At 40.2% G+C, this 22,517-nt stretch overlaps 3 protein-coding genes across 5 annotated transcripts in view; 2 read left to right on the top strand and 1 right to left on the bottom strand.

Annotated features, from left to right (window-relative positions):
* LOC108632696 (insulin-like growth factor-binding protein complex acid labile subunit) overlaps positions 1-13,732 on the top strand; it is a 58,416-nt gene extending 44,684 nt beyond the window's left edge. For both annotated transcript variants that reach the window (XM_026810653.1, XM_018037422.2), the window contains one exon: positions 12,016-13,732. In XM_026810653.1, coding sequence (XP_026666454.1) covers positions 12,016-13,707 — 1,692 coding nt within the window. In that variant the 3' untranslated portion in view covers positions 13,708-13,732. The remainder of the gene's footprint in view (positions 1-12,015) is intronic.
* Positions 1,165-22,437, bottom strand: Fis1 (Mitochondrial fission 1 protein). Of its 2 annotated transcripts, none has more exons than XM_026810660.1 (4): positions 22,243-22,437; positions 21,591-21,800; positions 21,397-21,502; positions 1,165-1,821 (listed from the first exon to the last, which is right to left on the bottom strand). In XM_026810660.1, exons 1-4 carry the CDS (start codon positions 22,285-22,287, stop codon positions 1,664-1,666), a joined length of 519 nt encoding a protein of 172 aa, XP_026666461.1. In that variant the 5' UTR covers positions 22,288-22,437; the 3' UTR covers positions 1,165-1,663. The 2 variants fall into 2 exon arrangements, with proteins under 2 accessions (XP_026666461.1, XP_017892918.1); XM_018037429.2 differs by lacking the exon at positions 1,165-1,821 and adding an exon at positions 20,040-20,716 and having other exon boundaries at positions 22,243-22,431.
* Positions 13,891-17,651, top strand: LOC113463822 (uncharacterized). The gene has a single exon (XM_026810654.1). It carries the CDS (start codon positions 13,915-13,917, stop codon positions 14,788-14,790), a length of 876 nt encoding a protein of 291 aa, XP_026666455.1. The 5' UTR covers positions 13,891-13,914; the 3' UTR covers positions 14,791-17,651.
* Positions 22,438-22,517: the final 80 nt, after the last annotated feature.

Here is a 22,517-nt window from a genome sequence, read left to right as displayed (position 1 = left end):
TTCACCGTAATGATAGAACTTCTATTTACGGTAAAGTTCGTTAGTCAAAAACGAAGAATATCGACTTTTACGTCGTTCGACGTTACGTTAGTTATCTATCCTGATTAGTAACGTTTAAATGAAATGCGAAAATTGTAATTTCTATGTCGAATCGAACGTTCCTGTGATCGACGAATTTTCCAAAAAATTTCCAACGTAATCAGTTGCCACCTGAGCGTGAATTTCGATACAACCGAAAACTTGACCCCCGGATCCATTTCACGGCTCTCCGGTTTATTTCTCGTCGAGTTTCCGCCCGGCCGATTACGCTTCTCGCGGATAATAACGTATATATTCGTCCTGACACGTTGCTGATCCGATAACGCGCGTCAACCATACCGAAATTCCGTCCACGGGACGCGGGTGAAAATTCCTGAAAAACGCGATCCACCCACTCGCTCCGAACGGGATAATAAACTCGTTACGTATGGATTAAAACTGGAAACGGACTAGTCTCCTAATGCTAGGAGCAGGACAATTTTAATTCGTATTTCTCGCGTTACTCGTCAATAGAACAGAGTTTTAGCACGTTGCACAAACGAGATGAATACGACTTACCGTCTCACGTACGACTGTTGATATGTCGATACAAAAAATGAAGGCTGATTCCATGCTATTCTTCATGAATAGTACTGGATTAAACTTAAATTTTAGCAATTGGAATATTGAAGAACAACAGACATGCTCTTTTATAAAGAGGGAGCCCGTTTACCTAAACGAGCCAAGTTTCATCTCATCATTTTATTCAATCACTTATTTTCCTTCGTTCAATGTAATATTTATTGGTGTATACATTAAATTATTGAGGTGAGGATTAAAAGGTGATAACTCTCGATCTCAAGTACCCATCCTCGCAATTGGTAATTTGGTTAAGGGTCGTAAAATAAAAATGCCAAGATTTGTTTCCAGTCATTTACTAATTAAAATCCAGCCGACTTTTATTCAAGTGAAATTGAATCAAGTAATATTCATTAGTATATACTTCAAATTATTGAAAGATCAAAGTACAATTTAAAATACATAAATTCTAAACTAATCTGTAGTTCTTCACGTGGTAAAAGCTGAGACTTTGGAACTTTGACGTGGAGGAAATTAAGATTTTATACGATTGCAAGCAAAGCTCAAAATTTTATTAACACTAATATAAATTCCGAATATTACATAATTGATATGAAAATAAAAAGATAAGGCAGAATGTCAGATTTTGCTTACATAGCCAGTGTTTGAGTCAAGTAGCCCTGCACGAGAATGACTATATCTGTAATAATCACTGCAAGTCGTTCCGCGATGCATAAGCACAGCGCTTTTAGAAAGAACAGATTACCGTTCCATACGACAAAAGATAGGCCGTCCAAGATACAGGACCCAAACTCTAGTCAATTGGTTGACCAGAACTACAGTTTATCCCACAAATACCCAAGCAAAATCTGACTGTTAAACTACTATTCGCAGCGCTGATATACTAAACGCGAGCAAAATTGATTGATTGAAATGGATGGGAGAGAAGAATGAAGTTGAATTCGTTGTAGAGTGGAATTTTTGGGAACGCACACCGCATACGCAAAGCAATTACAAGCTATTACGTACACCAAATAGGAAAACTTTTAAGTTAACTTATGTATGTTTACTTAAACGTCGAAAAAGAGGGAAATTTGCAATCACAGTAATACGTGTACTTATTAACTATGCGTCGAGTCGTCCTCTTGTTCTTCCATTTCTTGGAGCTATCGAAGCCGTTCTTCTTGTATTTCTTGATAAAACATGATCCCAGATAACTTTGAACTGAAAGAACAAAGTTCTCTTTATTTATGGATGATAGTACTGGATATTTCATCTAAGAGAAGGTAACCACTGATTTTAAGTAGCCACCCCCAGGATTGATCCAGAGCCATGCGCATAGAATAGAAACACCGAGACCTTTTTCTATTCATTTATTAATCGCAATTTACCCGTTTTACAATTCATTGCAATTAACTGTAATTAAATGAAAAATTTAATTGTTTCATTTATTCAGTTTCCTAACAGTAGGATTGGTTTTCGTAATGTACGTGGTATAAGGCAGTTTGAGGATTCGCGCATCGATAAATGATTCGCATTCTTAATTTAGTCCCGTCGGTACATAAAAGAGGAATTGTTCGCTGAATAACGGGAATGTGGATGAATTATTAAAAATAGCGAGACGGACTCGGTTCCGAGAGACAAATTACCATTCGATTCTACTACGATCGAGCTCCGTGGGTCTCGTTTGAAGGGTGAATTTCACCGGGTTTCCCGGGCATCAATTTTCCCCGGGAAAAGTCCACATAGTCCGCGGCATAAATTTCCCTCTGTATTCGGGCTATCCGACGAACTTAACCTCGTTCCCTCAACCTACATAACGTCGAAAGCTCTCGTTTATTTTCCGTTCAACTTTCCAGACACGCAGGCCCGTCCCTAGGGGGGCCACCGTACCGCCGCGCCGCCCCACAACGGGGTCCCCCTTCTGTTTGCATTATACTTACGTAGCTTTTATCCTCGGTGCCACGATAATTTTCCTTGGCCTTTGAAAAAAAATAGGAAGAAGGAATATTTTACGAGCCGTAAAGACGTTCTCAGTTTGCTAACTCCGTGTTTCGTGTACCCGGGAATTAATAGGGGATCAAAAAATGATTCGATACGGTTCCTTCCTGCCTTTCGCACGGAGACGTCTCTCTGTATGCGTACGATATACACCGATATCTGAACTAGAATTTCAACCGGAAAATAAGAAAACACGAAATTGTCTCCGGATCCATTAGTGAGCGATCTAACGTAGATCGAAGTCGCATTCGGAGGGCCGTTACGTTCTTTACTTAAGAGTCCAATCTCCTCCATTATCAATTATGGCTTGGCAGGGTTTCGGCTTGCTTTCCGCTAATTTTTCGTCGTACGTGACTGGCCAACGAGCTTCATATCTCTCGAACGCGATCTATTAAACTTCTTATCTTTAATATACCCTCTCCTCCGAGTTTGCGTTTCATTTTATACACCGTACTTGCCCGTATCTGTCAGTCAAAACCTGACCTTTTCCACAAGAATTTAGAACAAGGCGCACGATTCCGGTCAAATTCTAGAGATTAATCGTGAATTTCATTTTTTGTGCTTTATTTGTTACGTATTAGAGACTGGAACCGAACGGAAGTGCGCGTGACATTAATTTATAAACCGACGCACGTGTTCGAGATCGGTGGGAGGTAGATTAAGTTGTCACAGATTGCTCGCGATAAGGTCCTCGCTCGTCAATTATTATCACGTGTCATCAATCATAACGAAACGTAGTTCGTTCGAAACGTAATGAAATTTGAGGAACTAATGTAAAATAATAAAGCGTTTAAAAAACTGTGGTACACATGTAATTACGGGGGAACAAAAGGAATATGTATATATAATATGTATACATATAAATGAAACGGACACGTATTTAAAATCAATTTCTAAACGAAATGCATATTCGCAACACGGGAGATAATAATTGTTTCGATCCAGTGAACGGGATTGTTACTCCACCAGAAAACGTGTTAATAACGAGGATAAAGCTATAAAAGCTCGACTCATCGTACGAATTACACGATTACATACGAATCGAGTTCAAACTCATTCTCCTTCTCTCTCTCCCATCCTCTCTCTCTCTCTCTCTCTCTCTCGTTCTCTCTGCCTATCGTGCAATTATTGACTTTCGATCGGGAAAGTTGAGCGAATTCTGGTCCGATTCGCGGTTGAAATTGCCGATTGGAACAGAAAGCGGTGGATGGAGGAAGCGGCAGAGAAAGAGGAATTGATAGTTACGTGTAAACGAGACAACGCGGCAAACGTTCCGTCGCATTTTGGGAAATTAGAAGGACCGCCGAGCTGCGTAACAAAGATCCGTCCCTGTGAGCGAGATCTGAAAAACTTGGAACCTTCGTTGCTAATTCAATTAGATGAAACACCACGGTTTTAACCGTGACCCGATGTACAGCTCTGTGATCATCGATTTGTACTGTTCTTCTTCGACTATTTGGAAGAACTCCACATAATTATTGACCTGTACCACTCAGAACCTGCACCCTTCTGCTATATTTAAAAGTAATCTATAATTGTTGTCACCTGAATTCGCGTCACTTAACGATGTTCCCCTCGTATGTTAGAACACCGGGTAATATAATTATTGGTACATGCAGTTCAAAAATAATACTCTTCTATTACGGTCGAGTATAATTTTCAGCTCGGTGATCCGATTTCGTCAGAACAACGCGAAGCAATTACCGATTGTTGGCATTAGAAATGCGAGTCGCGCGGCATATTCGGGAACGCGACGACGCCAGTGTTCGAGGGTATTTCGCGTGAAAAAATTGTGGAGCCAAGATGGCAGCGTCCGCGTAACTCTTTCACACCTCGTTTGCGTTTAATGAGTCGAACGAACGCTGCAATTTGCGAATCCACGGATTCAGAAACACACGCTGGAGAAAGAGAGAGAGAAAGGAGTTGGTGGTTTAACGCTAACGGGTCAAGTGCTTTACCACCCCTTATCCGTGGAAATTAATGAAAGCTTTTCCACGCGAGACCACGCGAACAAATGGTGGCATAATGAAAAGTCGAAGACTAGTCACTCGCCTCCCTGTTTTCAATTATTCCGCGCAGTCTTTTCCATTTTTGTATCTTCTCCTCTCGTTTACCCTCTATTTACCGTTCTTTCAAATTATCACTGAAGCAGAATCTGCGACCCGTAATTCTACCGATTCACTCGTTTCAAAGCAGATTGTCCTTTTATTTATTTAAATCATCTCTGTAACGAGGAATTGACGGCTAAGTTTACTTTCCTCTCTCCGTTATTTGGGTATTGGAAGCCAGTTATTTTTATACTCGTTATTTTATTACAATTTTAATTTAATAATAATATTCAATTCTAATTAAAACAATCCTCTTTAAATCTGTTTATTAATTTAAACTATTATTAATCTAATTTGCTAAACATTCTGAAATGTTGCATGTACAACGAAAATGTTATTTAATCATTCAGTGATACGAGCGAAGTAATTAAATGACCAATATCAATTCTGTTTGCTGTATTTATGGATCGGTGAAATATCATAATTAAAGTGGAATACGTCTGCATCGGGTTTCCAACAAGAAATTAAAATGCCGAAGCCCCAATGAAAAGCTCGGAAAAGTTACTTTGAAGGGAGAAAATCATCAGAGAAAGAGGAATTGATAGTTACGTGTAAACGAGACAACGCGGCAAACGTTCCGTCGCATTTTGGGAAATTAGAAGGACCGCCGAGCTGCGTAACAAAGATCCGTCCCTGTGAGCGAGATCTGAAAAACTTGGAACCTTCGTTGCTAATTCAATTAGATGAAACACCACGGTTTTAACCGTGACCCGATGTACAGCTCTGTGATCATCGATTTGTACTGTTCTTCTTCGACTATTTGGAAGAACTCCACATAATTATTGACCTGTACCACTCAGAACCTGCACCCTTCTGCTATATTTAAAAGTAATCTATAATTGTTGTCACCTGAATTCGCGTCACTTAACGATGTTCCCCTCGTATGTTAGAACACCGGGTAATATAATTATTGGTACATGCAGTTCAAAAATAATACTCTTCTATTACGGTCGAGTATAATTTTCAGCTCGGTGATCCGATTTCGTCAGAACAACGCGAAGCAATTACCGATTGTTGGCATTAGAAATGCGAGTCGCGCGGCATATTCGGGAACGCGACGACGCCAGTGTTCGAGGGTATTTCGCGTGAAAAAATTGTGGAGCCAAGATGGCAGCGTCCGCGTAACTCTTTCACACCTCGTTTGCGTTTAATGAGTCGAACGAACGCTGCAATTTGCGAATCCACGGATTCAGAAACACACGCTGGAGAAAGAGAGAGAGAAAGGAGTTGGTGGTTTAACGCTAACGGGTCAAGTGCTTTACCACCCCTTATCCGTGGAAATTAATGAAAGCTTTTCCACGCGAGACCACGCGAACAAATGGTGGCATAATGAAAAGTCGAAGACTAGTCACTCGCCTCCCTGTTTTCAATTATTCCGCGCAGTCTTTTCCATTTTTGTATCTTCTCCTCTCGTTTACCCTCTATTTACCGTTCTTTCAAATTATCACTGAAGCAGAATCTGCGACCCGTAATTCTACCGATTCACTCGTTTCAAAGCAGATTGTCCTTTTATTTATTTAAATCATCTCTGTAACGAGGAATTGACGGCTAAGTTTACTTTCCTCTCTCCGTTATTTGGGTATTGGAAGCCAGTTATTTTTATACTCGTTATTTTATTACAATTTTAATTTAATAATAATATTCAATTCTAATTAAAACAATCCTCTTTAAATCTGTTTATTAATTTAAACTATTATTAATCTAATTTGCTAAACATTCTGAAATGTTGCATGTACAACGAAAATGTTATTTAATCATTCAGTGATACGAGCGAAGTAATTAAATGACCAATATCAATTCTGTTTGCTGTATTTATGGATCGGTGAAATATCATAATTAAAGTGGAATACGTCTGCATCGGGTTTCCAACAAGAAATTAAAATGCCGAAGCCCCAATGAAAAGCTCGGAAAAGTTACTTTGAAGGGAGAAAATCAGGTCAATAAGATATTTCATTTACCGGTTTCAGTTCACGTATACGTTGCATATAAATATTATATATATATATTATCAATAAAGCGGAAACTCAGATCTATCATCCCTTTATCGATTCTTCCATCGTGAAATTTTATTCGGTCCATTGTTTATCAAATGAAAGGACTAAAAAGGTCCACTTTAAACAATTTACCGAAGCCAGGATTCGTTCGACCGTCGATAATAATTAATTAAAAAACGATACAACAAACGAGATGAAATTTTTAGTTTCTCGTTAATTAAAAATTGTCCATCGCCTTTTGATCGACGACACGTGAGTGTGACTGTTTCTTATCATCGTTTTTTGGTGTATATACTGAGGAAATGTAAGAAATAGAACTAAGAACTTGGAGTACGACAAACGATCGACGGTTACAATTGGATAAAAGGGTGAGGCCGAGTAATTAGCCGTAATTAGTTGTTCCGTTCTTCTAAAACCCGACTTGTCCCCGTCTCGGCGCGGCGGCGAGGCCCTGTAAAATCTCTTTAACAGTCTGTAATCCGATTTCGAGCCGGAATAATCGAATCACGCGGACCGTTTAATCGAAAACTCGTTTAATCGACGCCTTCGATCTTATTTTCCCCGTCCTTTTATCGACTTTCATTTTCCTCTTATTGTACTTTTCACGCTTCTCCCTTATCCGGCTTGCTTTTAATAATACATTAACAATTATCCTTTTTAATTATGTTTCAAATGCATTTACCCCTGCTTCTACTTTCACAATAATCGCAAACGATATACTTAACACTCGCCTCTTTTCGTTTTATATATTCTATTAAACGTTTCCTGCTGGTTAGCACTGTTTACGATTCACTATAAATGATATCCTATACTAATTGCAGCAAGTGTAACAACGAGAAGATAGTTTTACCTTCGCCGAAGAATGTAATTTTTGCGTTCTCTTACTCAAATGCGGCGCAGTCTTCTTATTCAAATATAAACAGTCAGATGAAAAGTCTCGATTCTAGGGAATCTTTGCCAACGGGAAAAAGCTTGTTTGACTTGTCCCGTTCTCGTGTAAACATCGAATTCGTGTCTAATCAACGCCTTTAGCAAATGTCTCTGAATAAGATCCGCAATTATTTGCGGAGGTTGGTTTAAAGTTGCCCCCGTCGCGTCGAACTTGCTACTTTCATCCGTGACAGTTCCTTTGTCATCTCGCCCATCGGTCGTTACCTTAGATTGCACTATTTAACAGTTTATTCAGCGAGACAACTCGACGGCGACTTTCGTCGAAGAAAAATGGCCGGGAATCGCGCTGGGTAAGAGCGTGAAATTTGTACTTGGGGAAACGTTTTCCGGTTTCCACGGTGCTGCGAAACCGAGCGAGTTTTCCCGGTTCCGGAACTCGGCGCGATGAAAAATACCGTACGACGTACCACGGCTGCGCGAAGGGAAAATCTTCAAACATTTCTCGCGTTCTGTTTAGCGTACCAATTCTTGTTTAATTAACGGAATTCAAACCGGCGACGTCTCCCGGCGCGCGGCAAATTCAGCCGTTAGCGAATTAAATGCAAAATCTGTCGCCTGTGAAAATCGTGCAAAACTGTGCGAAATCGTGAAAATTTCATCACGATGCGAGGCGAGGCGTTCGTTTGTTCTTCACAGAATATGTCGACACCCCTTGTCCTAATTATACTGATTTATTTGTCGCTTAAAATAGAAATCGTACAATCGCGAATAAATTTGGAAAAACTACTCGTATATTTTATATGCTGTTTCAATTTGAAACAAATATTTCTCTGTTCCCAACGTTTAGACTCGGAATATGCGCGCGCGGATACCTGAGTTCTATTTTTTTTTTTTTAGAAAAAAAGAGGAGAGAGAGGGAGAGAAATCGGATCGGAGCAATAATTTGTTTGCACTCTGGCTGAAAACGTTTGCGCCATATCTTCCGGGTGTAAACGTGCCCGGAGAAAATGGACGATAATCACGTTTTATCATAAAATACACGACATCAAATATTTGTTATCATTGCTCCGCGAAGCCATATAATATTGTTTACCGTTCCAACAATAATTTTTCATAAAACCAGCCTTTACGGAGGATCTCTCGTGGCGTGCGCGCGCGCGCGCGTTTGCGGGAGAGCGAAGTGTATAGGCGGGATTGAAACAGGCGAAAATTCGGTCAATCTCTAAATGAGAACAAACGCTGATACGGAATTACGAGAGTTTACCGGAGAGACAGCGGCGTTTAAAATGGAAAAAGGCGGCCGGCGGGAAAGAGGGAAAATGAGAGATATAACGTAACAAAAGGTGGAAAACGCGCTTTTCCTGTACGTCACACGCGTTTCTTCTCGGTTTTCCGCTTTTTCCATGAGAGACGAGATACACAATCCTGTTGTCAGGTATTCTGTCACACTTTGACAAGCAGAAAAAAAAGGAGCGCGGAAAGAGAGGAAAAGGATTCTGATGCGCGTGTCTGTCTGTGTGTATTCGGAATACGTTTCAGAAAGGTAAATCTTTTTATTTCGAAACGCATAATATCATATTAAATCAACATTTTCTTTCTACGTTTCATTAAACCGAATTCAACGCCGCGCGCCACGATTGAGAACAAACTGTGGTGGCTGCGTCGACGGCTACCAACATTTCAAAGGATTCGTTAACCGTTAAATCGTTCAAAGCAAATTTGGCATGCTTGTCCACTGACAAATTAGGTAATTAGAGGAACAGGGAAACGAGGTAGCCGATCGCGAAATAACTGTTTCCTGTTTCTCATTTCTTATTACCAATACGAATTTGCACGAGACCGATCGGTATAAGATAATACGTCGCCTAAAAATTCAGGAAAACGCACAACAAAAACAAATAATCAAAAGCAATAGTAATCGTGTCTCACGATGAAAAAGGAACGTGTCGGTTTTAAAACGAAAGAAAAAAAAGGGAGTATAATTCGTATCGCGCAACAGGGGACCGTGTTTCGGTTCGTTCCGAACGTCCAATCAAAAAAAAAAAAAAAATCGGGTTCGTTTGTTTGTTTTTTTTTCTTTTCGAGATTCATTCATCTCTGGAATCGGTGGACGGAGATAGCTACAGCTGGAATTTCATTCCTCCCATAACAACCAACGATCACCGAAACGTATTTCTCTACGGAATTGGGTTCCAAGTTTTCAATTCCGTTCGGTTGAAAAAAGGATCCAGTCGTTTTTCCTGTCGCGATGGATACCATAGACGAGGAGGAATCGCTCTTAGATGTTTCCGTTCCCCAGGGAACTTTTAATATGTGCGGGAATTAAACTTTTCGCGGGTGAAATCATTTGGTACACTGTGATACAAATCTCATAAAATCTGTGTACCGTCCTCAAACGCCGTTAGCAAATCTCTTCTGGAATCTGTTCGCAAATTGCGTGCATTAAGCTCTGTTAAACTTGCCGAACAAGCCCAACGACGATTTAACGTGAAACGATTCCCCGATAATAACGTAAAAAACGATGCGGAAACATGAACGGTAAAGCGAGACGCGGTTTTTTTTTTTTTTTTCCCCGCGATAAAAGGAGAAGAAAAGAGAGCGATAAAAGGGGGTGGGAGGTAAAAAGAAGGAAAGCTTCGCGTATTTTTATAGCAATATCGTCGGCCCGTTTGTATTCCAACTGTCTATCGACGTTTTGGCCGATAGTCAAAAGCCCCGTTGGATATGGATTCGACGGGAACGGGAGGAGGCTCGAGGGCCGGTTTAGAGGGGTGGAAAATGGCACGTTGCTTCTTTTCCCTCCCCGCGAATGAAAAACAACGAGAGTACAGATATCCGTTTTCTACCGTTAAAAGCGATACATTGTCTCTCTCGTTCCCTCCTTCCCCTTACTCTTTCGTTTTTCCAGTTTTTATAACCAACATTCCACTTCCCGCTCGTCGTTTTGCGAAACTTTTTTAATTCGATCATTGCAATTTTCCTCTCCCTCTTCCCCTTCACCTTTAATCCGTTTGCGATTTATCCTTTTCTATCATTTTGTAATTGCATAGTTAATCTTGCAATCGCGACGCGGAAAGGATTTATTATAATCGCATTTGGACGCGGTGTAATGGCCTGGCCTAATTTATTAATTACATGATCCTTAACAACATTAATTCATTAAAACTCTGAAACGCTCGAAATTGTATGATTACTGAGAATGTCGCACATCCGTGGGAAACCAAAATTGTACAAAAGGTATAAAAGATAAACGTCATAATAAATAGAAAAAAAGTACTGTGTATACGAACTTTACGTCGAGCTATTTGCAAAACGAGAGGACAATTTTCCCTTTCGCTTTTTTAAACGCGATAAAAGGTTCACGCTGCGCGAAAATCCGCAGGTTGAACTACCAAAGGGAAACGTAACGCGTTCGAGGTTTTTTTAAAAAAAAAAAAAACAACAGCGGACCGTAAGTTAAAGAGACGAGCGACTGCGGAGGTGAAACCGTAGGAAGGATGAATGTGGAGGGTAGGAGGCGAATGTTCATTTACCGTATCGCTACCGGCCGCCGCGGCGCTCGGGTTAATGGACAAAAGGGTAATTTGTAATCGCTAATTACATCCAGTTAAATCTGACGCGTGTCTCGCCCCTTCCAACAGCGCTCTGCCATGCCGTTGGCCGCCGAAACGTTGCGCGACGTTATCCCTCACCGAGCTAACCCTTTCATCCCCCGGCTGGTGGTTATGATTAGTGCCACGACGATAAGTCGAGACGTTTCTGTTATCTCGCGGCAATTAGTTTCCGTGTAACGACCCGTAATTAAGACGGAGGGCTTCCAAATTTCAAATTCCAACTGCGCCGTGGTTCGTCTTAATATTTACACACGTGCGAGTCCCGATGAAAAGTAAGCGTACGGTCTTTATTTCAGCTGCTTCGTCGCTGCGCGACACGTAATTGGGGTGTAGATCCGTAACGAAATTGTAGCACCGACTCGGCACCGCGTTGGATACCGGGAAAACAGTGTAAATCGTAAATCGAATTTAGAACGGTGATCCCAAAGAGAAAAAGTAGAGACCCCTGTACTTACTCGGTTACCTCCAGTTTAAAGTGCTTAAAGATCGGGGGAAAAGAAAGTTGTGTGTCCATTTTACGAATTCGATTTCCCAGAAACTTTCGAATCGCGTTAAAGGGATACGAGGGTGTACCTTTTTAAGCTGGGAATCAATTTGTACCGCGAGGAGCTAAAAGGATGTTAGCGAGTTTTTAAACAATTTTTTATTATTTAAAGCTCTCGCAATGTTTTCGTTATTTCGATGTAGTTTATATTTTATTTTACGCACCGCGTTGTTTCGTCCATTAACGTGTCATGATATTTTGCAATTTCATTTTAGTCGTTGCTACGTGGGTGATACTAAAAACAATTTGTATTCTCGTTTTTTCAGAGTGGGAGACCTACTTCGAGGACGATACCAATTTGGATCCTTCGTTCGCTGATCCTGACGTGTTTGCTCGTCGCATCGAACGCCGCGATCTGCCCGAACGGTTGCATCTGCGACGACGACAACCTGTTCGTCTCCTGTATCGGCGCGAATTTGGACGTGATACCGATCGCTCTGAATCCGAGCATTCAGCGAATAGTTCTAAAAGAGAATCGAATAAAAATCGTGGACGCGGCCGCGTTTCAATTCTACGGCGACCTGAAGAACGTCGATCTGTCGAGCAATCATCTGTTCACGATACCGAACGGCAGCTTCGACGCTCAGAAGCAACTGGTCGAACTGCACCTGAGACACAACAAGATCTCGGCGCTTACCGAGAAAACGTTCCAGGGGCTTAAGTCGTTGACGGTTCTGAATCTACGCGACAATTACTTGGAAAGCCTGAAGAACGGATTGTTCGCGTCGTTGTCAAAGCTGGAGGAGCTGGATCTGGGCAAGAATCGAATCTCGAAGGTAGAACCCGGTGCTTTCCAGAAGCTGGGAACGCTGAGGGTGCTCCATCTGGACGACAACCAGCTGAGGACTATACCCTCCCCGGCTCTGGCTCCTCTGAACTCTTTGGCGGAGTTGCACATAGGCTGGAACGCTTTCTCTTCCATCCCCGACGACGCCTTCAAAGGTTTGGAACAATTGACGGTGTTGGATATAACCGGGGCGGGTCTGGACGACATAAACGACTTCGCTTTTCGCGGTTTGAACGCGTTGAGGACTCTGGGGCTGGACGGGAACAAACTGAGGGAAGTGCCGACGAAGCAGCTGGCTGTTTTGCCCAGACTGGAGGAACTCACGTTGGGTCAGAACTTTTTCACCACCCTGAGATCTGGAGCCTTCCAGGGGCTAACGAAGCTGAAGAAATTGGACGTGTCCGCGGCCAAACTGTTGACCACGGTTGAACGTGGAACGTTCTCGGACAATGCGAACCTGGAAACGTTGATTCTGAACAGTAACAAACGATTGACGACCATGGAAGATGGTTCCTTGGCCGGATTACCTAATTTGAGACACTTGATGTTAAGGGACAACGCGTTCACCGGGTTTTCCGAGTCGCTGATAGCCTGGAATGAACTGAAACGTTTGGACCTGAGCGAAAACCCTTTAATTTGTGATTGCGGTTTACTGTGGTTGACGGAAGTTCTCGTTCCGCGGAACTCCAGTCCGGTCCTGTGTTCCGAACCTCCGGAACTGAAGGGGAAACCCGTGAAAGGGATGACGGGGGACGAGCTGGGTTGCGCCTTTTCCGACGCCAGGAAACAAGCTTTGTTAGCGACTCTTTGCGCGACCGGTTTGGCTCTGTTGACCGGACTGGCACTGATTGTTTATTACAAATGCAGGAGAAAGGTCAGGGATGCCCTGAAAGACTACAAATGGAAGAACCGCGCGATATCGCGGAAGGAGCACGAGTACCAGAAAACGTTCTCCGACGACGAGTACATAGTTAGAACGGCGCACCATCATCATCCGCCTCACCATCATCATCAAGGCCAGACGGGGCAGCTGGCGCACTACCAGCATCAGAACTCGAATCTGCAGCAACCAAACCCGAACCTGCAGCAGCAGCATCAGCAGCAACAGCAGCAGCAACAGCAACAACAGGTCGCCATGGGCGTGAAGTCGATTCCTGTGACGGAACTGTAGCTAGAACTTCGGACGGCGAACCATAATCACGGTCATCATCATTACGGCAGTGGTGGAGTATGGTTTTTGCCCCACGGTAACCACCCTTTGGAGGGTGGTTTCGGTTCTTACGGGGATGTTCGCCGTCCGGGACTGATTCCTGTTAACTCGACGGGCAGAATCGTCGAGGAGGGTGGTAATAGCGGTGGTAGCGGCGGCAGTGGTGGTATGAAACCATTGCGGATCGAGGACGGTACCAAACAGTTGAACGTGATCGACGACAATGGCAGATACCATTACGGTGGCCATTACAACGGTTACTCGCTGCGCCGGACCGGCTCCAGGGATTTTCAGAATTCGTTGGAGAGGATGAGAAGCGATTCCAGAATGCACTGCGACTCGAGGACGCAGAACGGTGCCGATTCGAAGTTTAACGCGAGAATGCAAAACGACTCGAGCTTCGATTCCAGGACGCAAGACGGTGACTCGAAATTTGATACCAGAGGAGCGCACAGCGACGGTAGCTTCGACTCGAAGTTCGATTCCAGCAGAGTTCATGGTGACTCGAAGAGCGACTCGAGTTTTGAGTCCAGAATAGTTCACGGCGACTCGAAATTCGGTTCGAGATCGCAGAGCGTCGACTCCCGCGTGCAGACCGATTCGAAGTTCGGTTCCCGAATCCATAACAACGATTCCAGCTTGGATCTGAAAACGCCGAATCATTCTAGGACTCCGAACAACGATTCTAGTTTCAATTTACGTACGTCGTCGGCCGATTCGCGAATACCGAGCAATGACGAATCGAGCTTTGAGCTGAGGAACCAAAACGACGGCAGCTTCGATCCGAGGAGCCAGAACGAAGTCGGCCACCATAACGATCATCAGCCGCCGCCGCTGCCCTCGAGGCACGCGAACTATCCGACCCTGCCTATGAACGGTCACATAAGTCATCAGTATCACCACCATCATCATTTCGCCAGGGACAAAGAGAGATTGTCGAGGGAGAGAAGCAGGGACAGGGTGGACAAGCACAGGGAGAGACAGATGGAGATGGAGATGAGGGATGGGGTTGATATCGGCCAGATTGGGACGTATCGGGCGTAATGCGAGCCGACGGGGCTGGAATTGAAATGGAAACGCGAGCGTGAGAATCGTAAACGGAAACGGAATTCGAGAGGAAAAAGCGAAACGAGAGGAGAAATGGGCAGAAAAATTGCGAGCAGCTGTAAAAATTGTGCAAGGAACGAAAGAGAATAGAAGACTGAGTGAGCTCGAACGCAAAACGAGATTCAAAACCGTATATCCGTTTGCTCTCCCTGGACAAATTGAAACATTAGAACGGAGCGAGTCGTCGAGTCTTCGAGTCTTTAAGTGCCAGCACGAAGCGAATGAGAAAATTGTGAGGTTCGGTAGGTGATATTGGAAAATCAAAAGACTGAGTTTACGTAGAGTCAGGGGACAGGGTTTTTAAAGACGGGTTCTTAACGAAATTGGACGGCGACGGTGAACGAGAAACAATGAAACGTTGAAAGGATCGGGTTAATAAAAATCGGGATAAAGGAAAGAATCTATACATATAGCGAACCATGGCTAATCAAGACTGAGCTTGGACATTCGTGCGGGGAGAAGGGAGTTGAGGGATCGTTCTAATTCGATTATTATTTAAAAGAAAAACATGCTTAGGAACTTTTGTGCAAGATGAAAATGAAGGGGAGTGCGAATAGAAGACGTTAGGTACGTTTCGAGTCGAACTGTGAGGATCGTGGAAATTGCATAAGAGTAAAATCGTGATCGAATATAGAAGACTGAGTTCGACGATAGAACGAAGGACTATTAGCGACGGTGCACGAGGTGACTGTGTTCGTAAAGGAAAATAAAAGACAGTAGGTAACGAAATCAGTAACAGGATAGAGTGTGAGTAACGAGTGAATTGAATCTTGAAAACTTTATCGATCGTATCGTTTCTCGATGGAGACGAACTGTTGAAAAAAAGTTGTAAAAATCGAATACCGATACGACTATTATTGATAATATTCAATAAGTTCGATAACCTTCTGCGAATAAGTAATAATAATAAAAAAAGGGGGGGAATTAATAGAGCGACTGAATCGGTGTGAAAATTAATGAAACGGAGCGCGGATACACCGGGATAAATAAAATCGTGATGGAATTGAATCGGGAGTTACATAAATCAAATTGAAGACTGATTACGATGGAACTCGGTATACACGTTAACAAAATACCTAAAACGCGTGTATCGCGAACGGTGATTAACCGATACACGTGTACATTCCCACTGTCTATCAACCAGTGTTCGCTCAAATCCGTGTTTCAAACACTACCAATGATTTTAGACATTTTTTTATAAGATCTTAAAGTTTTAATATCAAACTTTGTGTTCAAATTCCCCGTGTAACATTTCCAACAGAAAATTAGTATTAATTGGAATTAATTATTGCAAATAGGAGAAGGTAAAAAATTATTTTAACGCTCGACGAAACTGTTGAAACAAAAGCGTATCGATACCCGCATTCTACGTACATAAAATAAAACACTTACGATTAGGTACTTACCTTTAGGATGATAAAATCGAAGTCTAAAGAAAAGGCTATAGGTATACGATCAAAACTAATGTTATTCAAGTGCGCATTGCCTTTCGTTTAAGAAATTTAAGTGTTCAATACATTTCTTATAAGATTCGCGAACGGTGGCATTGCGGCAGATTATCTAAGGACAAGCAAATATACTAGGATGGATTCATAAAATTTAATTTGAAACGAAGTCGATGCCAAGACATTCGCACAAATTGTTTAAAAATATAAGGAAGACAGTTCCAATGCCAAAATTGTTGGCCCCTCGCGTCCCGAGGCAGATCAGACTCGAAGTAAGTCTAAGTAGTTCGGGTCTCCCGAGGACCGCCGGACGACGCGTAAGTAGTGCGAGCCAGCCATTAGTCGGACATCCTAGAGACAAATACTATTAAGCGCAAAATTGATCATTTTCTTCCACTCGCGGTTTTTGGATTTCGTTCAAAATTGAATATTCATTATATTTACGGGCCGAGTTTAAGTGATCGCTTCGTTGAATTTAAACGAAACAAAAAATTACCGGAAGATTAACTGTGACAAATTGAGGGGCGTAAAGGGCTGAACGATACTACCTATATTTATGCCGGTCATTCTTCTTTTGTAATTTTTTACAATAATTATACAGCTGTACGTATACTACTTACATTATTTGAACAGAAATCTGTTTTATACCGTTTGTCACGATTTGTAAATTGAAGTAATTCGTTTCTACGTTCGATCTCGAACGTGCGTTGACAAAATCACGAGAAGATGTTGACGTCGATTTCTATGTCGGTGTCAGAAAAGCATTAACGAGAAATCTGTGTACAGAGTGGTACACGGAGTAGAGAAAGAGAGGAAACCGTTGGAAACGTGTTCGAAACTTATATCCTATACGATTCTAATTCGACGTTCGAATTAAAATTCGAATAATTAATTTACGATTAGCGAGTAAGTCACCACTAGATATACGATATCAGATATTATTTTTTAAGCGAGGTAACTCCGCTTGTTTGGACGCAGTGGTAATGTAAAAAACTTCGTTGACACGTTCTTAACAACACGAAGGTTGAGAAGATCACCTAATTTTTATCGGATTCGTGACTGGATCATCGAAGAGGTATTGGGAAAAGAGTTAACCCATTGACTGGCAAATGTATTTTTTGTTTCCCCTAAAAGGAATGCATCAAATAAGATAATGAACGAGGCAACAGTTTTTTCTATCCCCAGTCAAAAGAAAGAGCGATCAAAAGAAAACCGTTCGTCAAACAATTTAATTGAAAGAGGGGAACCATAATGAATCACATATTTCTTTACTCTCTGAACGATTGCCGGTTAACGGGTTGCTTATAGTGTAATTAACCGATTGTAATTAAATAAAGAAATTAACTGTGTAAATTATGGATACTCTGTCAAATCTGAGCGAAGAAAGAGAATATCGCTTTGTTATTAACAAAGAAATTGTATATTTTACAATATGTGACTATGTCTCGTACTAGAAAGAAAGAATAATGGAATAATTAAACGATTAAGCGATACAAGTAACTAATTAGGCTAGTCAGTCGTCAGGCATATAAGAAAAAGAAAAAACCGATTTCGATTAATTAAACTGTGGATTTTTTATGCTAAATTCNTTTAAGACATTATATTAATTTTTAAATTTAGTATTAATAATTTATTATTGACATCGTTAATTATTATAATGTACATCCGGGTATGTTAATTATTAACTCCTTTATCATTTGTAAGGTGAATTTTTCTCCTTTACCTTTCCTTATCGTTTAAAATAAATGCCGTACTTCTTTTACAAGAAAGTTTCCTATAAATTCTTGCCATAATTAATCATAAAAATCTACAGTCTAGTTAATGACAAACGCAGTCTAAACGATAACACTTCGACGAAATTATAAAATAGAAGTCGAGTAAATGATTAATCGAGGAAGATCGCAATGTTAAGTAATTAAATTAATTGTACAAAATTAGGGAAAAAAGAAAAAAACGGAACGCCGATAGTTTTTAAGGCCTATCGTTTACCTAACTTTTAAGGAGATCTAATTATATTATTCTATACGTTTTTATTAGGCCGTTTCGTAAGAATAAATAATGCAAGTATCCTGTTCTTAATTCGAGCATACATGATAAATAAGTCCAATTCCTTTACTCTTTAATTTGCTGTTAACACGCTCGTTACAAGCTCGCTCTTAAACGATTTCTTTATTATTTATTTAAATTGTTTTGTCATGATTTTATAAACTGTACAATTCTTTAATATAGACCATGTTTACAATTGGTTTCGCAAACTACTTGCGTTATTTATTCATGAGATATGCCTAATATATCGTACAGACGTATCAACTCGCCTAAATAATCGTTAGGAGATATAAACCCGTCTCATTCTATGCACAAAAAACACGATTCTTGTTCCTTCTTTGCCTTAAAAGAAAACAGTTGGAGCTCTAAAGTTGCTCTGCAATTTTCGAAGCCAGCTAATTTTTGTTGATACAAAATTAAACATGATCGAGATGATCGAGGAAAACGATTGCTATTCGGAGTCGGAAATATAAGTCTTTCATTATTAATAATTTAATTTTGCTAACATATATCCTATTTAGGAAAAAGGAACTCCAACAAATTTTTTTTTAATGCAAATAACGGCTGACCTTCGATGTTCAATCTCAATTCTTCGAACACAACTCTGAATCTCAATCTTTTCCATGATTTGAGACAGGAAAAACGAAAAGGAAGAAAAGGATTCGCAAGGCTTCACAAACGTTAGCCTCTGTTTAATAAAAATGAAAATAAACGAAAACACCGGCATTTACAAAAAGAAAAGGTGATGATTATCGGAAGAAGCGGAACTCGATTAATTAAATAAATGAAAAAGAGAAAATCCTAAAAAGGAAAATCGTTCCAAAGACGAACGAACTCGGTATGTTATAGTAGATCGGAGGATCAGTCGATTTTGTTTAAACAAAAGACGATCGAGAGAACACGCAATTTTTAAACAAAAATTGTAAATTGTAAAGCGTATAGCGAAGCCTTATTAACAAAGCAATATATTATTGAAACAAAAAAAAGCACCCTTAAAAAAACAAACTGCTTAAAAAAAGTATTTTCCAATGCTGCTAATTCTACTCGAATATAATAATTATAATTCCTATACTAACTGTAACTTCTCCCAGAACTTATCGAATCTATTATAAATAACTGTATAAATAAACAAATTGATCACGGTTTTCCTTTGACTTCTTCGTCGTCGAATTTTTTTCGGCGAATGCGATGTAAATAAATTATGATTAAAGAAAAGCGCAGAACTTAACGGAAGGAGTCGAAGGAAATGCGGGACGTGATAGGTAAAAAGAACGAACGCTGTTTTAGCGTTGATGGAATAAACAAACGAGGCTCGTTTTTAGCGAGCCACCCGGGCCATAACCGTAGGTCACTAAAATATTAATTAATTAATTATAACTGATAGGGATATTCCAGTTATTTTGTACATAAACAATCTTTATCAACGGATTATCGAAATAAGTATAATTACAAAAAATAAATCTATATACAAAAAGATAAGAGGATCTTTTGTCACCCTACAAGATTTTATCTGTTTGCCCGATTGTTTTATCAAATAAACTTGTGTTCAAATAAATTGCTCCACGCTTCTTCCTACATTCATAAATTATTCGGTACGACATTCCTGTTTCAAGCGTTCTGCGTTTCAAAATCTTCCACCGCTTGAAAATCATAAATGAAAATTTGTACGAGGATCGAAGTGAAATACAACCTGGATACCAAGATAACAAAGAAGAAAAAAAATTTATTTATCCACAAAAAATTTAATCGTACAATTACACATTAAATAAGGGATTATACAATATTCATTTTCATCGTCTTATGTACAAAAGCCATAATTATTCGTTACTAATACGTGCTTAGAGTTTTGGTACAACCAAGGAAATAACTGTTTATACACAAGCAAATAAAGTAAAGAAAATCAGCGACTACATCGAACACACGGAATGCCCTCGTTTCGTTAAACGGAATCTCGATTGAAAACTCGTATTCATTTTTATAATAGGAACACATACGATGAAATTTAATGATGCACGACTACTACTTTGTGTCCTCCTGAAGGGAGGCGGTAGTTTCGTGAAGTAGAAAAATGAACTCGACATTCTATGTAAATTCACGAATCGCGCACTCAGTTTTTTTGTTCAATTTATTCGCGAGTATCGATCTGATTTTTGTTCCTTATCAAAATCCTTTGGACGCGCCTCTCGATTAACAAATTACACATAGACTGCAACTATTTTTTTCAGAATAGTCGCAAGCTGTTTTACGTTTCCATTTTTCTTTTATTTTCAAACTGAGGGTTTAATTTCTTTTTACCATCGCGAGGCTCAGTCCTAGAATACTTGCGATACCGATAATCACGCCTCCTGCGATCGCCATACCGTAAAGACCCTCTGTAAAAAAAAAAAATATAAACATAGCCCTTCCTAATTGTCTGGAAAAATATTTTCGATCTCTCGTTGGCGAGTGACGAGGAGGGAAAGAGAAGATAGCTTCAAGAGAAATGAAACGAGACGTGCTAGCAGAGAAAATCGTGTAGCGGGCATTAAAAAGAGCGTATTTAGAAGAACTATCGTTTATTAAACATGTAAAATTGGTACAGAGAGAAAGGATAGTAGAAAGCTAGCTAAGGAGATCGAAATGGTACTTGATAATGAGCAATGAGATTATCTATCGTAAGATCTGTTTCCAGAGATACCCGTTGTTATAATACTATAAAACAACGCGCGCGAAACGCGTATTATTATTATTAAGGAATGTACACCGTATGTACAGGTACGTTTTGTATTTCTTTCGAAAATGTGAAATCACGAAGAAAGTTATGCAGACTTTCGGGATCAATTTAAAATACTTTGTTCAAAGGCACGATTTGTACGGAAATTAAGATCGATATCAGAAGCATCTCAATCGAACGGAATGTAGTAACTCCCGACCCAAGAGAATATAGCGATGAAGAAGAATAATAGAAAATAAAACGATCTAATACTACTACAAGCCAATTGTGGAAGCCAAGAACTGGAATAGACAATGATTTTAATTTGCTTAAACCAATAGTGATCGATAAAAAGAAAACCTTTTTCCATTTTTTTCTTGATGAGCATCTCCAGGTGTTGTACTTGGTCATTTCCAGGCTCGACCTGTAGGAATGATCGTACGTACGCTAAGGCCTTAGTGTATTCCTAGAAAAGACAACAATAAACGATACTTGATTAACGTTTCGATTTTTTTACAAACATACAAGTAAGAGCTTCGTAAGTAAGTATTCACCTTTATTCTAGCATTCCCAATAGCTAGGTAGTATAGACAGTCTCTCTTTTCGCTGTCGCTGTGATTACAATACAGATCTTCTAACAGCATTATTCCTTTCCTAATATCCGCTGGATATTTGCTTCTGACCAAACACCAGGCATATTCGAATTGAGCCTTTTGTGTCACGTGAGCCGAACGTAATTGCTCGTTGTAAATACGTTCGAATTTCTGTGAACATGCGTAAGTGAAACACGCATTTTTGTTAGGCGATCTTACGCAATGGTTAACGAATGAATCATACTGCGATGTAGATAACTACGATTCAAACAATATCGTCATTCCTTTTCTCGTACATTTCTGACTATCATTATTTCGAACCATGTTAATGATTTAAACGACAAAGCGGATTGTTACAAGATTGTTTAAAGAATCGTAGTTTAAAACGAAAACAGATTGAAATCTGATAAAAAGAACTGAGTAAAAGCGACATAACCTCCTGATATCTTTTCAAGCCTTAACCTCGATAATGAAAGACGAAACTTTCTTGTCCAAGACAAGTTACATGTTATTCGAACGATACTCTACACGTGATTTACAAATTTCGTTAGAAATAAATATTCAAATAATCGAAAGAATGAATTACGTTTTAGTAGATAAGAGCTGGACGTACCTTTAAATCGTCAGAAGAAACAACCTCCTCGAGAACGTCCTCCATTTCCACTTTAAATTAGAAAATCCAGATAGTAAACGAAGAAAAGTAATTTGTCGTCCGGCTTTGCACGCGTTAAAGCATCACAAAAACTATGACAAAAATAATATCTCTGGCAGTACGAGCGGTCCGACCGTCTGAACTGTCAAAGCAATGGTAAGAGCCAACAGGAACAAGCTATATACTAGACTGGGTGTGCTAACAAAATATGACTAATCTGTTGGTTATCGATTTTT

The sequence above is a fragment of the Ceratina calcarata genome, unplaced genomic scaffold, assembly GCF_001652005.2.
Source record: "Ceratina calcarata isolate Rehan_Ccalc_2016 unplaced genomic scaffold, ASM165200v1 scaffold165.2, whole genome shotgun sequence".
NCBI classification, from domain to species: Eukaryota; Metazoa; Arthropoda; class Insecta; order Hymenoptera; family Apidae; genus Ceratina; species Ceratina calcarata.
The sequence above is the reverse complement of the archived record's forward strand: the minus strand, read 5'-3'. Positions and strand labels throughout refer to the sequence as shown.